This window comes from Leptosomus discolor, chromosome 2 (assembly GCF_034619465.1).
Source record: "Leptosomus discolor isolate bLepDis1 chromosome 2, bLepDis1.hap2, whole genome shotgun sequence".
In the NCBI taxonomy this organism is placed as follows: Eukaryota; Metazoa; Chordata; class Aves; order Leptosomiformes; family Leptosomidae; genus Leptosomus; species Leptosomus discolor.
In genome coordinates this window covers 17,038,245-17,059,665 of record NC_141392.1, presented here as the reverse complement: position 1 = coordinate 17,059,665, position 21,421 = coordinate 17,038,245, and the positions used below count along the sequence as shown (strand labels likewise).

The 21,421-nt window shown below is 36.5% G+C and overlaps 1 protein-coding gene across 1 annotated transcript; it reads left to right on the top strand.

Moving 5' to 3' along the window:
• Window positions 1–258: 258 nt before the first annotated feature.
• LIN9 (lin-9 DREAM MuvB core complex component) lies at window positions 259–21,324 on the top strand. Its single transcript, XM_009960038.2, has 11 exons — window positions 259–392; window positions 3,400–3,525; window positions 8,034–8,191; window positions 9,292–9,425; window positions 10,414–10,533; window positions 10,706–10,807; window positions 15,660–15,740; window positions 18,989–19,114; window positions 19,473–19,655; window positions 19,762–19,859; window positions 21,172–21,324. Exons 1-11 carry the CDS (start codon window positions 274–276, stop codon window positions 21,275–21,277), a joined length of 1,353 nt encoding a protein of 450 aa, XP_009958340.2. The 5' UTR covers window positions 259–273; the 3' UTR covers window positions 21,278–21,324.
• The last annotated feature ends 97 nt before the right edge of the window (window positions 21,325–21,421 follow it).

The window sequence follows — 21,421 nt, the reverse complement described above, 5'->3', positions numbered from 1 at the left end:
TTAGAAGAGCTTTGTGTACAGGTAATTTGTTGTATTGATCCTGCTAAAGTTTGCCGTCTGTTATGTTTGATTGCATTGCTGATATAACACAGTAAGGATTATTATAGACCTGCAACAAAAACATTGTCATGAAACAGTATTTGTGATTAAAATGTAAGTTTTAGTATGCAAACTTTTATCAATAAAATCTAGTTTAATTATTTAGATATTGAAGAATGTTAGACTGTGTTTAACTGTTTCCTTTATTTTACTACATAGAAGTTTAATACAACAATGCCAACACCAGACAAGAAAGCGTCACAGAAGATTGGTTTACGGCTTCGTAACCTGCTCAAACTTCCCAAAGCTCACAAGTGGTGCATATACGAATGGTTCTATTCAAATATAGATAAGTAAGTTTACATTATATAATTATCTCTTATTGGTATAGAAACAAGTAATTTTCTGAAGTTGAGCTGTGAATTTCCATATATTCATTAGATACTGCAAGGTCTGTTCTTAAATTATTAGTTATTGAAAATTATTTCATTGGTTTGTTTTTGCTGGTTTTTTATAATGAGCAACCTACTTGGGTAGTTCCTTGAGGAGTCTTCTGTGGAAAGCCTTCCTTCATTGAAGTAATTTTCTTTTTATCACCTCTGCCTCTACCAGATACAAGATTTTAATCATAATGTTTTTAGCATCTTAGGCATGAAGTTATCAGAACACTTAGACTTTTTTTGAACCCTTGGATCAGTGTTACATGTGGGGGATGGGAAGGAGACTGCTGCTTCATAAGGTGCTGCTTCCCTAGAAGGTGTAAATGTTGATTTAGAATATTTCTTCCCCATCGTCATTTTTACTGTGATCACTAACAGAGCTCCGGGTTGTGACTGTTCAGCTGCTGTCTAGATATCAGCATCCTCCTTGGATCTCCTATCTCCTAGACTGTTGCTGCAATTTGTGCCTGAGTCTTTGGCACTTGTTCTCTTAACGCCTCTATCAAGGTGGTGTGAATTGTTTAAAAGAACCGTTTTAATTTAGTCACTAATAATAAAAACCTAAAAATTCTAAAATGTAAAAATCACTATTGATGGATGGAATCTTCAAATCTACACTGATTGACTAATAGATGAAACACCAGTATTTAATATTCTAAAGAGTTAACAAGCATTCTTTTCCAGAATTTAATCATAACAAAATAATTCCTCTTTTTCCTTCCTATTTTAATCACAATTGGTGGCTGTTTTCCTTAATTGAGAATGCAGTCATAGCAACAGAAAAACATTTTAGGATATGTTCATCACAAGTAGAAAAATTACATGTCCATTTTAGTTTTAAATTTTTCATCAGTAGGATTTAATTTTTTTGAAAGATGTAGTCTTTACATACTTTTTTTTGCCCCCCCCCCCCCCCCCCGATTTGGGAAAAAAAAACAAAAAAAAAACAAAAAACACAAACCCAAAACAAACCAGAAACAAAACCAAAAACCCCAAACGCTGCTTATTCCTAGTAGTAATTTTAGTATGTGACATTTATAATTATGGTTTTTACAACAGTCCAAGAACTTTTATTTTATTCTCAAATAATTTTCCGTGGAAATTTAGGTCTATTGGTAGACTAGAATTTTAGTTTAGCAGGTAATTCTGAAACCTCTTTGGTAGTTATCAATGTATGCTCATAATGCTAGCAAGATATGTTCATGTTAAGGTGTTATAACATAGTTTACTAAGAAACTACGTATCTTTGGAAGGAAAACCTTGATATATGTTGGTTTGAGTGATGTGATCTAGACTTAATGAGAAGCTTAAAAATGTTTAAAGCATAGACCCAACTGTCAGCTGACAAAATATGGCTCACTGTACAAGTCTCAAAATATTTTAATTGAATTGTCTCGTCCAAAATTGAAATCATCAATTTAAATGCCATGTCTGCTCTAAGTTTTTGAAATATTTTCATCTCTACAACTATCATCTGTGATTATTAAATTATTGAAAATGTTTCAGTTGGGTTCTCCCTATGCTGCTGCAGAGGACTTCTGACATGCAGAGACTCCTAGAGAGCTACTTACTACTACAGTGATCACAGGCCTTCAGAACCAGATGCAGCTGTAGCTTGCTTACACCGTTTCCCAGAGCTGCAAGTCTTGTGGATGCTGTGGGTTTACAGCTTGCCTGCTTAGGGACAAGTCATAGTAAAAACAATCAAATAAGTATTCTCTTTCTCCAAAAACAAACAAACAAAAAAACCCAACCACCAAACAGTTGTTCTTTATCTTACTTTAGCAACAGTAAATCTGGATAAAATAAAACTCCTTTTTAGACCTCCTTGTCTGTTTCCTGAGCCTCATTGATCATTCTTTGTGTTTTCTTTTTCACTTCGTGCCACAGCTGGAGATGCTTCTATTGCAGAAGCAGTCTCTTCCATTCTTGCTTGAGTCTCCTTGTCTCCATCCACCTTTCCTCTCTCCCGCACCCCACACGCTCGCTTGAAAGCAGTGTTGCTTCCAAGATCCTCTTTGTTCTGAGGTTGGGGATATTCCCCTCTAAACCCCAGCACCCTGCAGAGAGTGGAGAAAAGTGGCTTTATCTAGGATGCAGTTGCTCTTTTGTTCTCACCAGGTGAGATCTATTTCAGTTGCACATAGACTTTAATGATTAATCTGCTATTGGACAGGCATATCCATTGCTGCTCCCTTGTCTCTTCAGCCCAAGAAGGATGTGGTACTACAAAGTAAAAGGCAGTCATAAAACATAGAGATACAGACAGGTCATAGCATCAAAGAGAAATTTGTAAGTTGTGTAGGTAGGTTCTGTATACTGTCACTTCTGTAATACTGATCCTCTGCTTCATCATGGGGTCGTGGTATGATACAATAAAACTCTCACCTGTGTAGCCATAGAGAAGGACAAGTTGGCTCAATTTCCTGTATTTCAGAACCCTCTGTTGAGAATCTGACTTACAATTCAATGAATTTATGAGAAAGGTACTGTCTTTCCATTTCTCAGTATCACACTGTCCCTTCCTTTATTCTCAATACCTTGCCGTATCTTTATGATTTCCTTCAGTGTGTTGCAGTATCCTCATGACGCTGCATTGGCTTTGCTGAAGTTTCGTTTGGTGCCTTTGTATACATTACAAAGCAGGATCAATACATATGTCCCCGTAGTAACAAGAGAGAGAAACGTTTTTAATCATCACTGATAGTAAGGCTCAAACAGAACAATGGTCCTAGAAACTTCCTTTGTTTTCAGTTGACTTTATTTCAGGTTAAATTTGTCCATTGAATAGGAGTGTCTTGTTTATATGACTAATTGATACTTTTTGTTTTCAATGTGTTTCTTATGATGGATGATTTTGGAATCTCTTGTCATGAGTTTACTACATGTAGCTAACAGAGGACCAATTATGTTTCAACAGACCACTATTTGAAGGAGATAATGACTTCTGTATATGCCTGAAAGAGTCTTTTCCAAATTTGAAAACCAGAAAATTGACAAGAGTAGAGTGGGGGAAAATCAGACGATTAATGGGAAAACCACGGAGGTAATTTTTTCTTTCTTTCTTTCTTTCTTTTCAACTAATAACTCCATGTAGTTTTGATGTTACTGGAATTGTTCCTTCTAAAATAATTTTGCATGCGGGTAGTAAAGCAAAATAATAGCTGAGTGTAGAAAAACATTTATTGAAAAGGTGTTCTCTGAGCACACACCCTGCAACTCCCCACACCCTGTTTCTTACATGCACCTGATGTCCATGTAGTTCTCATGAGCCTATACTTTAAATGTTCTCTTCCCACTCTAGATAACTGAATGTCCAAGCTGGGTTATATTGAAATTATTATTGTATCTTCTATGCTGCAGCACTTCCTGGCATGGAAGATGGGCCAATTTTTCACATTGTGGAGAAGCAGCCAGAATTTAATGAAGGGCATAGTTTCTTCTCTAATTTAGAATTCTTAATTCTTAAACCCTAGTGATTCAATTCATTCTTTTCACAGAACCTATACAATTTAGCCTAGAGAAGAGAAGGCTCAGGGAGGATCTCACCTCTTTGTATAAGTATCTGAAGGGAAGGCATAGAGAAGACGAGGCCAGGCTTTTTTTCAGTGTTGTCTGGAAATAGGTCAAGAGGCAATGGGCGCAAGCTGAAACACAGGAGGTTCAGTCTTATGGAAACGCTTCTTTTTACAGTGAGGGTGACTGAGCACAGGCACAGGTTGCCCAGAGAGATGGTGGAATCTCCATCCTTCGTGCACACAAAGGCCATCTGGACATGGTTCTGGGCAGCCTCCTGTAGGTGACTTTGCCTCAGATGACCTCCAGAGGTCCCTGCCAAACTCAACCATCCTGTCATTGTGTGAGATCAGGAGAAAAACGTGTAAGCAGTGTTGCAGAAATAAGAGACTTGTTTATTTATGAAAATACAAACACTAGAGCACTGGATCCATTCCATAGATCACTGTACTGAGTCAGGTTACATTTTGTCTGATGGAGGCTATTTCATCTCCTGTACCTATAAACAACTTTACTAACTAAAAATCGTCAGTCAAGGGAAGGCAGCAGAGCCAGCTTAAAAATAGTTCATTTTGGAAAGGTGTTAATATCATTTGAGCTTAACTGGCATAGCTTTTCATTCCTCTATCATCATGTTTCACACAGAGAGGGAAATGGTGTATTTGGAGGTTAAATCATCACTTATTCATTTGACTTTTGCCAAGAGTGGCTACCATCATAAGAGATCAGCTTGCCTCATTCAGCAGTCTGTTGGATCACTGACAAAACTTCTGTATTTGTGGGTTTTTTGGGAGGTGGGGGGAGAGTGTTGTTGGTTTGGGTTTGGGTTTTTTTGTTAAGCTATCATACAGTTAGTTTTTTAAAAAGAGAGCCTCAAGCCTGAAGAACTATAGGTCTAAAAGGGCAGAAAGTTGTTTTATCTGAATTCTGAAGCACAAGTATTTGACTGGATATAGAGTCTCATTTTGTTTGGTAACCAAAACCTGACAAGTTCTTGGTTTTTATCAACATAAAATAAGCATTCCTGTTTGCTTTTCATTTCTGTAATAATTTAAAAAATAATATATTGGTAGTCTTTTTCAAGATATCCAGAGTGGTCATTTGCCTTAGTTCTACGTAAGTAACGCAAGAAAGATAAATAACATGTCAATACTGATCTCTCCCTATGAGGGAAGGAAAAAAATAAGACTTTTTTCATCCACAGTGTTGATGGCAGAGGATAATAGTATCTCTGTGTGATAGCTGTGCACGTGGTTGTCGTCTCTTTTTAATTTTGTTTTAAATATATTGTAATATTTTCTTATGTCTGCTGCTACTTTAAATGTCCTATCACACCATCAACAGTGTGGTTGGTTGACACAACAGTATTCTTCATGGGAGCCTGCAAAGCTTGTAAGATTCCAGTAGACTGTGGGGAAAGATATGCTCCAAGAAAAGGAAGAGGTAATAGTTAGTCTTGTGTACTCTGTATAAACTTAATTGGGGTTGTGAAATAGCAATGGATATGAATTGAGGTCAGATATGCTTGTCCTGCCACTATATGATGGTTATGATTCCTCTGTTAGTTCAAATTCTCGTGATGGAGGTGGAAGAGTGGTCAACCTCTCAAAAAGTCTGTACAGAAAAACGAATGAGGTTTCAAAGTGATCTGTACCACAGTTTTCATCTTAATTTTTTCATAGGAATGGCACAAAGGTGGGATAACCTTTATTAAATGTATTTGGAGGATGTAGGGTTGGAGATCTTCTTTAACAGAAGCCAGAAATATGTTGCAAATACTTTCTACATCCATGACCTACAGCATTTGGAACAGAGACTTTCTAAGAACACCTGAGCTAGCAGTAACAGTAGTTGCTGTTGTAGGGACCTTCCAAGGTCGGTGATTAATATGTCAGCATTTGAATTTGTATTTCTAAGAGCACAGGTCAAAGAACCTCAGACCATATCTGATGTTCCTGTTGCAAGACCCTGGACATGATTTGAAGAACTAATATTAAAGTCTATGTTGCTATTTTTTTTCCTTGTCTTGCGGTGATTAGCTGCTCTGTTCTCCTCAATGGAATTGAAAAGCTCTGACCTGCATTTTGCTATCTCATATTCACAGGCCATGGCAAGCATTATTTCATTCTTGTTCCTCCCCAGTAGTAACTATGAAGCAAATAGCATATCTAAATGAGAATATCCAAATAAGCTTTGCGTAAGTCTCTCAGCCGCCATCAGTCTCTGTCTGCCTATCCCTTTCCGGATATTTTGGATTCCTAATGAGGGTAGTTAGGCAGTACACAACTCCAGGTAAACACACTCTGCTCTTCAGTGGCAAACTGGTGAGTGGGACATGCACCTGCAGTTGCTTAGTCTACAACACAGTTTCTAGACTATACAAAGACTAGTGACGACTTTTGTGGTGATAGCGATTGGAAAGCCTAGTCAAGGAGCCTTCAGGGCAGTGCATTGCTGCAGGTACCCGGCAGAAGTAAATCATAGCCTCATTTCATTCCTGTTTGTTTTTTTGGTGGTTTTTTTTATCTTGCTTAGAACTGAGATCTCATTGTGTCAACACTGTACACACTGGACAAAACAGATGCTCCATGACCCATATAACGTAGAAACTACGCATAAGATAAAAGGGAAATGATGTAGGCATATAGACAAACGAGTGTGAAACTGCTTTCAGAAAGTGGTCTCAACATCCTGGCACCTTAGGTCTTATGATCTTCTCATACACATTGCAAGGAAGAGAAATTTTGGAGAATAGTGAAATTGCTTTGTGGAACTCTCTGAGTGAGTGGTGTATGGAAGAAAACATAAGAATTTTTATTTCTGCATATGATAATAGAGTAGTAGAAGCAGACTTGGACATAGGAACTGACTGCTCAGTACTGAGTGAGAGATAACTAACTGAGGAAAATCTTGAAGGGATTTAAAACAGAAAATAATTTGCAGTGTAAAAGGAGGAACCAGAAAAGGAGTTGTCAGTGTCTTCTAAAATAACCTTGTAAAATAGGAGTTTTTAATGATTAGTAATCACTGTATAACTGTATGAGTTCCACAGAAAATGTTTAAATTGCATTTGACTGCAGTAAAGCAGTTAACAAAGGTAGTAAATTATTTGATAAATAACTGCTGCTGCAATTAACCAGACCTACAATAGCATCTGTACTCCTTTTTTAAATTTCTTCTTTCATTGACACAAGAATGAATAAACTTTTTTTTTTTTTTAATAAGGAATGAGAGATAGGACCAAGTCCTTAACATCTTTATGCTTTCGGTATCTCCCTCGTGCATCATGCCTGTTCAGTAGGTTGAAAGTGAAAATGAATTAAATGAAGTAAGGGCCTTAGGAGTAAGCCTTCCATCTTTTAGATTACATTTTAAGACACACACCCACCTCAAAATGGAGGAGGGGAGATTATCTGATTTTAGATAATAGCCCAAGTTCAGACAAATCTGTACTTTTACTATGATCAATCTCAGATCAATTCATCTGCATAATAGAGATTTTGTGGCTGAGTTGTACTCTGCACAGATGGGAGGAGATGAAACTGAAGTGCCCTCGTATGTTCTGAGTCTGGTCCCCTTTCATACTAAGTTAGTTTCATTGAGCCAATGAACACATGTGAAAGGGATCTACTATGTATCACTAAGTGAGGACAGCCAGGGACCTCACAGTAAGTCCTTACATGGTTTGAGCTGGTATTCAAAGTAGACTGGATGTGAGACCTGCTTTAGCTTTGTTGTGACACCAGGTGCATCCCTATAAGCAGAAAAAGTCCTAAAAAGTTGTACTCTTCTGATATACTAGTGCCAGCAGCTAGCATTTCTGAGTATTATTTTAAAATTTATTTTAGGAGTGATGATTCTGGGGACTAAGACTGTCTAAATGCGCTCGATGAAATCCTTTTCTCTTGAACATTTCACCCCAAGCTTTTTTGTTTTCCCTCACTGTTTTGTATACTATGCCTGCTTATTTGATGTACCTTCACATACATATGTTTTCAGTGCCGAATTTAGGAATACTTTTACCTAATTGTATTCCAGGTGTTCCTCTGCTTTCTTTGAGGAAGAGAGATCGGCGTTAAAACAGAAACGTCAGAAAATAAGACTTTTACAGCAGCGGAAAGTTGCAGATATTTCACAGTTCAAAGATCTTCCAGAAGAGATTCCATTACCGCTTGTAATAGGAACAAAAGTTACAGGTGATCTCTTAAAACAAATAAACAAACAAAAAACACAGCCAAGTGTTTTGCAAAGATTTTAGTAAACCATAATATACTTAGCACATATAGTTAAAACAAATTTAAAGCATCAAAAATCTTATGTTTTTATTGTTAGCCTATTGAGAAGGTGCTTGTGAGGATTAGCTAGTGTTTTTCAAATAGTGGTACAGTTTTGATGTACAAACTTAGTATGGTTTATTATTTCTGCTGTTCAAATTGTAGATTTTTTTTTATGTCTAGTATATCTAACAAATCTTGGAGAGATGCTTAAATGCAAAGAGCTGAGTGCTATCTGAAAGTTTAAAATCTAACCTAATTTAGAACTTGAGCTTCACTTTTCCATGAATACAAAAATAACTGGTTTTAAACAGATAATTGCTATTGCAGTGTAGTTGGACATGTACACTAAACATGACATTGTCTTACTGAAAAAACTTACACATACTGAAGAAGGAATATTGTTAAAAACATTCCACAAGTTTTGTCTAATTTTATGAGAACCTGAATTTCTCTATTTTGTCTATTTGTGATCCAGATGCTTTTTACTTAAGCATGGTATATCCCACTCAAGCCCACTACTGTTCATTGCTTTTTGCGTTCTTCAGCAACACTACCCTTAATTCTTGCTGAAGAGCAGGCATGCACAACACTGCCTCTCCTCACTCTCCTAGAGCGGTATCCTTGAGCTGCGTTCTTCATTGTCTTTTGCTAAATATGCAGTCATCAGTGGAAGTGATCAAAGAGAAATGGTATGCAAAATCATCTGGAAATTGACTTTTGCCTGCAAAATCTGTCTGTCAGAAGGTATTGGGTATTAAATAGCGTTTTATTTAGACATGTTTAGTGCGAAGGATTAGATTTGGGAAATACTTGACTTGCAAGATTAATTTGACAAACATTTGGGTAGTATTTCTATTGCATACAATTCTTTTTCTGGGTTTACTTTTTTTTTAATTTAATCTATGGGTTTTAAATATATATATAAAGAGTTACTTGCAAAAGATGTATTAAGTCTATTTTCTACAATGGTATCGGAACATTACAATGTTTGGGTTGGTTTTTTTTAAATTTCTTTAAAGCACGTTTGCGAGGTGTTCATGATGGACTATTCACTGGACAAATAGACGCTGTAGACACTCTTAATGCTACGTACAGAGTGACTTTTGACAGAGCAGGTCTTGGAACACACACAGTCCCAGATTATGAAGTTCTTGTAAGTATTAATGACACATTCTTAAAATAGCTGTAATGTAAAATTAAAAAAAAATCTACAACTGTATGCTTTAATCAAAAAGAAGAAAATTCAAAATATTACATCTGGGTGGTATTGTAATAAAGTAGAAGCAAGCATAACAGATGCATGGGTAATTCCAGGGGAATGAGCTTCTACTGTTTATGGTTTTATAAAACAGGATAACCCTCTATGATAAAAACATAATGGCTTAGGCTGCAATAATTTACTAGACCTACTATTACAGGTTATTATAATAGCCTGAGTTTAATATGAAGAAATATAACGAGCAGTGTAAGATCCCAAAGAAAATTCTGCTATGGGATCCTGACAGGATTTGCGGAAAACTATCAAGAAAAACTGGCCATTTGGCACATTGCAAAGTCTGGAAAAGCCTGTGCTAGTTGCAAGTATTATGAGTTGATTGCACCTCATTTTGAAACTTCTTATGGTAATGAAGCTACCTGTGGGGATGTTGCTTTGGCCAAACAATTTGGGATTATTTCCTAGTTCATAGGGTTTTGTACTAATTTATGAGCTCCAGGAAATGTTCCTGCCAAACAGTCTGACCTAGACTGCAAGCTTTTCAGGGGACCTCATGGTCTTTTGTATCTTGTGTAATGTTGCATCTGCTAAGGGCCCTTAATTTGTCTAGTCTTTGTCATGATCTGACTTTGGAGCCTCTGATGAACTCCTGTTCAATCATGATTTATCTGCAACTTGCCAATAGCATTTTTGGAAAGGTTTTGTTTGATGTGATGGCATAACACTTTGAAAACTCCAGCAATGGAATATGATTTTGAAGCTCCCGCTAGCCCAAAAGCAAAACGCTAATCTTTAACATTGTTGGGTTGGGGCATGGATGGGCATGGCTAGTCCAGATTCCATAAATAAACTATGTATTCCAAAAGGTGTGTAAAATTACTTAATCTGACAGCTGCAGCATATCCTTCCTTTCCCTGCCTTACAGAGTAACGAGCCTCATGAAACCATGCCAATTGCTGCCTTTGGACAGAAACAACGGCCTTCTCGGTTCTTCATGACCCCTCCGCGATTGCCTTACACGCCTTCACTTCAGTCTCCAATTACAGTAAGTTACTTTTTTCATGTAATATTAATCATTGAAATATTTTCCAATACATGTTGAAGCCGTTACCTTAACGATTTTTGAGATTAATTTTCTAACGTTATTCAGTAAGGTAAAAATTTTAGCAAATCCTTCTAAAAATAAGCTATTAAATGAAATGTTCTTTCTTGTATAGGACAATGATCCTTTATTAGGACAATCTTCGTGGAAAAACAAAATTTCAGGCACAGATAGTGAAACGCTAGGCGGCTTTCCAGTAGAATTCCTCATTCAAGTGGTAAGTGTTAACTGCAACTCTTAATTTTGTTGTGTATTATTCTTTTATGTTTATCTGCCAATTCTTCTGCAGTTAAATGACCTTCTGTTGATTTGTGGCAGGTAAGGTAATATCCAAATTAACTTTTGAAAAGATGTTAATAATACTTACTTTTACACCCCCCGCCCCTTGTTAAGTTTCTCACTTGTTCATAAGCTTTGAAATATGCTGCTTTTCAGACCACAGGAGGGGCTTATGTCTCCAAAAGTATGTCTTATTTTTTCCAGGTCTACCAGTTAGTCTAAAAAAGATATTGTTTCTACCTGCAAACAGTGTACTCTGTGAAGACTTTTTTTCTTATTTAAAATATACTTGCATGTGCAAAGAGCATTTGCCCATGTGCGTTATCCTATATTGTGTAATATTGTATTTTACCGTATGTAATGTCCTACCCTCTTGGAGAGGAAAAGAAGTGCTCTTTTCCCTGAAAGCAAACATACATGTTCTAGATAAGAAAACTACTTTTTGTCTTCATCTTTATGAAATAATTCTTGTGTGATTTTTTTGTACACCACTTCAGAAGAGCACAGACAAGAAATGTTAGGAAGCTGAGATTCATTGAATATCAAAACTCATCAAAGCAAGTTACTCTTCAGGATGATGGAAGAATGCAATTGCTCGTGTTGGTTTAGCTTAAGATTTGTGATTGAATTTTTAACAATGAAACCTGTTTTGCACATGCTAAAGGAGATTGGAATGATCTGTGTTTAAACTATTAAGAACTGAGAAATAATGCTGCTAAATGCTTCTCAAATTTTAAAGTGTATATCACTGGTCAAAAGACTCAAGTTGTGTCTGTAGCTCACACGAGACACTAATATTTTGGTCACTCAATGTCATGAATTTTGTTTGACAGAATGATCTGTTCGGTTTTTTAGGGGAAACTTATTGTATGAAGCTAATTTTGAAAAAGGTGGCCTGACATCTAGCTTAGCTAAGAAAAATTAAAATAGATGTAGTTGATAATGATGTTAAAAGTTGAAATACAGAAAAGAGGTGGCCTTTGTTTATGCTGCTGAACTGCATCTGCAGCTATCCTCCTACTCGAGTCACTGAGCATGATCAGTGAAACTGGGTAACTAAGATATGTTGAGGTTTACAACTAGTGCGTCAAGTGATCTGTTTATGATACTGTTTCTGTATTTTAAATCTGAAAATGTGTGATTTCTCAGTCACATTTGGTGGTATAGTATTACTTGTTATAAGGAAATTTTAATTTTAAAAGTATAGGCTTCTTGCTCATATTACAAATGATGGCATTTTACAAAAATACTGCATTAATATGTATTTTTGCTTGAAGATTGTCGAACAAAATCAAGGCACAGATTTTTGGCATTTGATTATGTGACAAACTTAATACTTTCTCCAGGTTTTTGATAAAGAATCGTGACGCTTAAAAGAACATTTATTGAAGGACTAAACTATTTCTAAGCCTAGCATCTTAGGCATTTTAAGCATCAACTTTTTTATTAGAAGTTTAAGGATGGTACTGAAATTTGGTGTTGTGAAATATGTGAGATTGACAAATACTGATTATTGATTGTACTGCATTCACCAGTCCAGATGTACTTTTATGTTAAAGGTGACCATTAAAGATGATGTGGCCTTTCTTATACGCTGATACAGTAAAAAGGTCAAAGCCCTAATTCTGATTTAATGGTGATTCAGGAAGTAAATGATCAGAAAATCTTTGATTCAAAGAAAACATTCTGAAGAACTATTGCCAGGCAATTGTTTATGATATCATGAATAAACAACTTCATGGGAAAACTTTGTTTTGGACAAAACAGAAAAAATGGAGCACACCTTGATTAAGGTTTCAACCCAGCCCCTTAGTTCTCTTCTACGGGTTCTAGAACAAAAGGAAGTGTAGCCAAAATCATGTGCAGACACTGACAAATAAATGTTGGGATATTCTCTCTACATATAACTTGCAGTTGTAAGCAAACACGGGGATTGTGACAACTATTTTAATCATAGTTCTACACTGGTGAGCCTTAGTTTTTCTATTATATTAATTTCTATGCGTTTACTTTTTTGGCATCAGAGAGTGCTATTCTTTCTGGGTTTTGCTGTGAACAAACATATGCGTATTAGGAGAAAAAGGGCTCGAAAGTTAACGTTATGATATTAGGAATAAAGTCAACAATAAACAAGTAATAAATTAAAACAAAAAGTCTTTCATGCAATATGTAATGTATCCTTAAATATTTCGTAGGCTATACTGCAAGTCAAAATCGACAGATTACATTCTAGTCAGTATTAAAATTTGGAGGATGTTTTTCCAAGCACTCAGCTGCAGCTTTTTTCGTACTCCCCCCCCCGCCCCTTCTCGTTTTGTTTGTGGAAAAAAATTACGTTGGGAAGGAAACAATGTAGGACAAAACAGACTGTTTGCAGGGTTGCTGCATGTCCAGTAGAGGGAGCGTGTTAATGCAGCACGTGAAGTTCAGAGAAGTGAATTGGTGTGGAAAACGCAGTCATCAGCTCAACTTAAATGCAGGAGGAAAAATCTGAGAATGGATATGTGATTTTTTTACTATTTTCTGCTTATGAAAATTTTGAAAATATTCCGTAGTAAGTTATTGCACACTTTACTTGGAAATGCTTGTGTTCTTATAAATATTCGACTAAAAAATGTAATCTAAAGTACAAATCTATACATACTGATTTGGTTGTTCCTTAATGTCTTTTAACGTGGAAAAGCATTGTACTAAAAACTCGTTTCCAGTTTAATGAGAAATATAAATTATAACAGTAAGCAGGATGAGTTATGCAGAAAACAGAGCCGTTAGGCAAGAATTGCTCAAGGAAAATAGGGCTCAACTGAGTTAAAGCATTCACTGATGACACTGGCAAATGAAAATGGAAGCCTGTTTATTAAAAGGTACCAATGAGAGGAAGCTGGCAAACATCATAGATACAGTGAAAGGTCAGAGTTCCTTGCAGAAAGAATCCGATTATCTTGATCACTGGAGTATATCCGGGAATAGGATGAATATAATGTAAAATCAAGCTCATGAACTGGAGAACTAGGCCCCCACATCCTCAAATAGGTCTGGGCATGAAAGTAGAAGTTAAGCACAAACACATTGAAAGTTTTAGTGACAAGTAATATATTATGCATTAAGTTGAGGACTCACCTGCTTCATGAGGGAGAAGGACTTAGACGTGTTAGGCAGTTGCCGGATGGTGACGATGGCAGAGCTTGACAAGAACTTTTTGGCAGCAGTGGCAGGTGGTGTACAATCCTTTCCTTCCTCCCAGGTGTTTTTTTGCCAACACAAGCATTTTTGTGGTGTGTTAGAAACTAGATCAAAACCTTTTTTTCTTGCCTTTTCTGAATTTATTGTTTTGTCATTACCTGTTCCACGATTGGGTTCTTCACGTAGCTGCAAAAATGCGAGTGCTGGGCATTGAGGGACAGCACAAGGACAGAAATGAGCAGCTAGAATTGGAAGAGCGATAACCTATGCAGTATTGCCGCTGTGCATCTGACCATGGCTTGCCATCCGTTCATAAGGTGCGTCTGGCAAAGTCTTTGTGGCAGAAAGAGAGAAGTATTGATGCTGTTTTACAAGTCTAGTTTACAGGTCTGTCACTTGGCATACTGGTACAGGCTTCCTGTTGCTTACATTCAGGAAAAATGGGAAAAAGATACAGAAAGGGCCACAAAAATTTAGGAGATAAAGAGCCCTTTATGGGAGAGGAGGCTGAAAAAGCTTGGGTTGTGATTAGTCTAGTGAAAGAACACTGGAGAAGAGGTGCTTTTACTGTCTCTGAATAAACAGGCATAAATACAAGGAGGGAGAGCCTATACTTAGCTGAAAAAAAAAAAGCTTTGGCAGAACAAATTACTATGAAGTGAACAAGAATGCATTTAACATGGCAATTCCAAGAAGATTCATAATTAGCCAAAAGAGCTTCTGGAACAATTTTCCATTAAGATTTGTGAGGGCAAGAAACCTGGCTGCGTTAAGCCTGAACTTGAAATTCAACAAAGGGGATTATATATAAGCAGATGGATGTTGAAGTAGGAGTTCCTATTTCTCCCAGTCCCATGCTCCACTACTAGGATGCAGTTAACTCCTTTGAAATTTATGAAACCTGAAATCTTGACTCTGTTTACATCAGTAATAAAACTGTTGCTGGGTGTAGTGGAGCTAGGATTTCTCTTGGGGGCCTGAGAATATGAATAGTTTTAGGAGTGATACGTGGGTTGATAGCATTCCCAGTGATTTCCACTTCAGCCTGCTAGATCCCAAGGGCAGCAGAAGCAGGGTATTCCCGTTAGGAAAGAGGGAAATGGAAAGCCCAGAGCTGTTCTGTACAAAATAGATGCAGTCTCTATACCAAGTTTTACTGCAGGAGTGTACACAAAGGGCTGGTGCTTGGTCGAGGGCACAGCTGAGAGCTGTGTGAAAAAAGGGATGGTAAGGTGAGTGATATTAATTGTAGTACATGGTGATAACGCCCTTTGCTTTCCTTCAGGCTGCAAAAAAAGAAAAAAAAAGAAGATTCTTCATTCTTCAGCCTCTAGCTGGCCATAAATTATATTAGTCTTCCTAGAGGGAATTTCAGCTGATGGATTTTAGCATTCTCCAATCTCAGGCACTTGAAAGTGCTTTTAAAAAAAATCTCTGGAAAATCCATCGTTTAATTTTAATTAATTTTTATTTCTGCATCTTGATGAACAACTGAGAAATGTATTTTAATATGATGAAAGAAACACATTTTATTGTCTTGGATTTTCTATGGCATTTCAAAACTGCTTAAGGACCTATTCATTCTAAAAATAGTTCCTTTGTTTTAGACCAGATTATCGAAAATCCTTATGATCAAGAAGGAACACATCAAACAATTGAGAGAGATGAATACAGAAGCAGAAAAGCTGGTGAGAATGTTTTTTTTTCAATTCTTAAAACAGGATATGCTTTAAAAACTAATACAAATAGATACGATTAAAACTAGAGTCTAGATAAAATCTATAATGTGAATTTTTTTAATTGTCTTTTTTTAAAGACAAGTTAGACAGGTCAATTGTTTGAAATATGATTTTCCTTTGAAAGCATTATGCTTTGGAAACTGATTAACGTTAACAGCGGGATAGCATATGTCAGTTGACACATACAGTGAGGAGATAGTACATACTTTGAGAATCTTGGGTACAAGTTTATATGGTAAGACATTCATCTTAACTTTATTTTGCGGATGGTAGGTACTTATTTATTTAGCTTTCTGGCTAAAACAATAACTCAGTTCAGAGATTTTCTATATAAAGCTCTGAGTGCCCTTGACCAGCATTTAAATTACAGTACGAAAGCAGCTACAGCATAATTAGCAGCAGCAGAATAGTTTTTCTTGCTAGGCTTTATCTAATCATCAGCCAGTAAATCAAAATGATAAGAATGCCTCTTCTACTACCCATGGCTATCAATCAACTTGAAAGTGGAAAGCTCTAAGTCTCAACCTTCTGCTAGCATCCGTTCAGACAGCTGTCGCTACAACGTACAGACAAAAGGCTAAAGGTTTGTGGAGACGAAGAGGACTCCTTTTTATTTCTCGAAACCAAAAAGCTGATTTTTTTTTTCATGTAAAATATTTGAATGTTGAAGGATTTGATTTATGATGGTAAGATTTCCCTCTTTGTCCCTTCAGTGATCATGTGCACACGTGTGTTCTGCTTCCTACTGCCCCATCCCTATGTCTCTGCAATTTTCTTCTTTTGTGCTGTGATGCTGCTCTTCAAAACCTTGTCACCATTTCAGTTACTACATTATCTTTTCCTGTGCATCAAATGTTTTCTCTTTTAATTTTGCGCATTAAAATAGTTGCAAAACTAAGCAAGATTAAAACATACCATTGCAACCTGTAACTGTCATACTGATCACTACCAACTCTTCTTAAAACAAGCTAAAAAACCTTTTTCTGTTTACTGAGATATTAGTACTTTTGCATAGATAAGGAAATCCATAGGAATGACGGTAGCCTTCCTCTGACAACAATCCAGATATTGTCACTCAGCTACTAAGTAATAAATTAACTGTTTTGTTATTTTCTTTATATTCTTATTCTACAAAATTGAAAGATCAAAAAAGCAACAGGGAAGAAGGCGATCTAGAAATAAACATTAAATTTGATATATTTTATCTCATTTGTAGCCTAGATAAGGACTTTGAGATACTTTTGAAATTGTTCCCTTGCCCTGTTTCCTTTGTAAACCAGCAGTCGGAAGGCAACCTCCGTTACTATTCAAGGCTATCCTGATAAAAATAGAGGACGTGATACCTTCCTATTGGGCCATATTCTTAGCCTGTCTTCTAATCCTCTTTGTCCCTTGGCAATCCCATCTACGTTTGTGCTGCTGAGCATGTGTTGTTTCTCCTTTAAAATGTATTTTCTTTGAACAAGAGTCTTTTTCCAGCACCAATCTACTTGAACGTCAATAACATACCTGAACATGAATAAAATAGAATCCTTTGAGTTCATTCAGGTACAGTTTAATTAATAGTCAGACTTTGATTATAATTCATACAATTGTGATTTGATGATTGTTAGGGTGACACCACTGTTTGGTTTAAAGTAATCCTTTTATGGAGACTTTTCTTTTAATGACTGATCCAATACAGAAATAAACAGAACTGACCAAAATCAGAACTGGGACTGGCAATAATAATAAATTTACATAAGGCAGGGGATGCCTTCAGAAGCACTATTAAGACATACAACTGCACATTTTCTATTTCATTTTTCTGAAAGGACAGCTTTATTAATAGTTAAGCATCCTGACATCACTACAATAGTCTTGGTTGCAGGCTATAAACAAGTTACTGTGTACATAAAACAGTAAAACTTTTCTGATAGCCATTTGGATAAACAAATCTAAATAAAAAGGATGGCTGGTCCATTTTTTCACTTGACCTGCAATAAAGACAAGGTAAAGGTGATGCTGGTTGTTCCAGAGAAGCATGTAGACGCTCAGTGGCAGAGATGTTACCTGCTTCCATCCACTGAAAGGCATCTGTCTTTCGTCTGCTAGTTCACCTGTTTCGTCAGTGTTCCCAGATCTTGCATTGCTCCTGGATCAGAAATAGTGCTGGTGCTGAGGACTGATTGCTTTTGTCGTCACTAGCATAGAGTGCCCTTAGCCTTTCCTCTCTGGCAGGGAATTCACAACTGTCTGTGGCTTTCACAGCTAACCTGGAGTAGCCCAGTCTGCTCTAGGGGGGCTGGTCATTACAGAAGGTCTGAAAGTTACAATTTTTTCCTTCCGTTCCAGAGCTGCAGGAAGCGTCAAATTTATGCTGGTTTCCAGATTGCTGTTAGGTGAATTCTGAAGTTATGGTGTTAGTTTAAAGCCCTATTAATTTGGTATTCAGACTTGTAAATCCCTGGAGGTCATTTCGGTGATTAAGTTTAACGGGGACCTTTGAACTGAACTGATAACTGAAACGTTGATTTTGAGTTTTTGGCCTGGATCCTCCTGATGAAGACTCTTGACTTTGCAATTTGCTTTATCTCGTGGTGCAAAATCTATAGCTACAGGTTTGATTGTATGATGTACCTGTATCTCAGACTTGTGGTGGAGAAGCAGTGGAAATATATCCAGCTTATCTTGCCAGAGGCCATTTGTTGAGCAAATTTTATAATATGTTGTATGTTTTGTTTCAGTTTCTTAAATATCACCCAAACAGTGTTGAGAGACATTCTGAAAACAGTGTAAGAAAACTGCTAGAAAACCGTGCCTCCCACCCTGCAGGAGAGAGGTGGTCGTAGCCATATTGTCCTATACTGTTCTCCTACTGACAGGATAGTTTTCTGTTCATACAGTAGAGAGAAGCCATAGCCAACTACTGGGGAAATAAGCAGGTCAGACCACAGTTGTCTTCTGTAGCATTTACCACCACAGATTACCATGGCATTTTATGAGGAGAGTAAAAGCATGGTAGTGACTACACAGTTGTCACTTGGAGTTTTAAATAGCATTTTTTAATTTCAATATTTTGTATGTTAATGTTTTTCTATTAGATACTGGGATTCCAAATATCTCAGTATTATTTCAAGTGAAAATTCCTTTTGATGAGTTTGAAAGATATAAATGTACAGTATTGCATTAACTTTAATATGCTTTCTTTTCCACAGAAATCCTATTCTATGCCAATAGGCATTGAGTTTCAGAGGAGATACGCAACTATTGTTCTAGATCTGGAACAACTAAACAAAGACTTAAATAAAGTTTTGCATAAAGTTCAACAGTATTGTTATGAGGTAAGGTTTTCCTGGAATCTGTGTGTACTTGTTGGTTTTGCTTTACCTAAGTACAAAAAAAAAAAAAGAAAAATTGCCTGGGAATAGAGTGTAGGTGGGGGTTACTTCGAAGTGAAAGTAGTAGTAGGTGTATTGGATTCCTTCCCTCTCTCTGCCGTTGTCTCTCTCTTTCTTTTACCAGAACACAGACACTTTTGCTGATGCCAGTGGCCAGTTTTGAAATAGACACACGTGTACATAAGTGGAGAAAAAACACTGTGTGCTATGTACTTGTGAACTCTCTTTGAAATCATTTGCATTTTGCATAGATACCAAATGCAAAGGAGATCTTTAATTTCTCTTCACTATATCTGTGCAGCTTGCTCCTGACCAAGGCCTCCAGCCTGCTGACCAACCGACAGATCTGCGGCGTAGGTGTGAAGAGGAGGCTCAGGAGATTGTCAGGCAAGCAAATTCCTCAACAACAGGACAGCTTTGTGTTGAGAGTGAACATTTAACTGATCTTATCTCTAGACTTACAGCAATATTACTGCAAATTAAGGTAAAATGTTTTCAAGAAATAGTTTCGCCCATAAAATATGTAGTATTAAAGCTCTGTCAGTTTCTTTGTGCTGAACTGTGAGAACATTTTTTTTTTCCTTCTACAGTGTCTAGCAGAAGGAGGTGATCTGAATTCCTTTGAATTTAAATCACTAACAGATTCATTAAATGACATTAAGAATTCAATAGACTCCTCAAATATCAGGTATTACTTTTTGAATATTTAATTCTTAATTACACATTTTGTGCCAGCAAGCAATTTGTACTGTATTTTAGAGATGAACATTGATTATAATTAAGGGTTTTAATTTGGTAACTTTTACTTATAGGAATGGTCCCATTTAAATGAGGGTTTCTTAAAGAGAGGGTGAAATTAGCAGTTTTCTGTTTGAACCTATCAGTGAAGTAACCTGAATTTAAAAAAAAGGCGCTAAATTGATGCAGCAACAATTAGACTTTCTTGCTCTTCAGTCATTTATAACAACTCATAAGTTATTTTAGAATATTTTCAGACTTTGAAATCCCACTAGTAAATAGAAGTTCTTTAAACCACCAGAACAATACGATTTCAGTATTCTTTTTGCATAGTTACTCAACCTCTTGTCTGTAAATATCAAAAGCTGGCATGTGAGACAATTGTAGCTTCTGAGCAGCTTCTATTAACAATATTTTAAACCAAGAAACAAACGAGCAGCCGTATTGTGCCAGATCAAAGGCACATCTAGTCTAGAGAGGCCATTTTTCAACAGTTGTCACAAGCAAGTGCCTAAGGAAGCGTTATAAAAATAGAAAGAATGTGGTGATACTTGTGTAGAGTATGCTGCAGCCTCCAGCAATTTGTGACCAGGTTTTTTTTTTTAATTATAATGCTGCTAAATTACATAATTTAGAAAATACACCTAAATGCTAGTTCTTTAATACCCTCCATACTCATATTGCTACGTAATAATGAGAGGCTGCACATATGAACTTCTTTTTAAATCAAAAGGATGGCCTTTTGATTTAAAAATAATTATTGAGAAATGCTGTTTTATAGCATTTTTCCTTAGTAAAAACAAAAATAAACCCCAAACATTAGTGAAACTTCTCTATAGTCGACACTGCAAATCACACTTTGGAATGGATTCAGCTAAAGGGTGATGTACACTGCAAAGTAGGTGATGATGTTTTCATTTCACTGTGCTTGTTTGGGGCATTTTAGCATCTCTTCATAGTATTTTTATTTCATTAACTCTGGTCATGTTAAAGCCTTCTTCAAAGTACCCAAGTCAGTAACTCTTGATTTCATGTAGCTGTTTGTGCAAATGCTATTTTCATGTATGTCTCTATCGAGTTGCATTAGTAGGTACTAATCTCTGATTCATCTGAATTTTTGTATTGGCTGTGTTCGTACCTTGACTTTCACTGTAGAGATATTCAGACAGAGCTCTTAAGTATGGGGTTTAACACTTCTCCTTCTTTTTCTCCTTCTTCTTCTTCTTCTTCTTCTTCTTCTTCTTCTTCTTTCCTTCCTGTAGTTGTTTTCAGAATAACGTTGAAATCCATGTTGCACATATTCAGAGTGGTCTGAGCCAGATGGGAAACTTACATGCTTTTGCAGCGAATAACACCAACAGAGACTGAAAATTTTCTTTCAAGTGTACAGCAAGTAGTTCTGGAAAACCCTCTCCCTTTATATACGCTTCACCAAATATCCTAACTGCCAGAAGAAAAGGGAAAAGAAAACCTCTCAGAAAAGACCCTTTTAAATATATTATATCTGCTTCT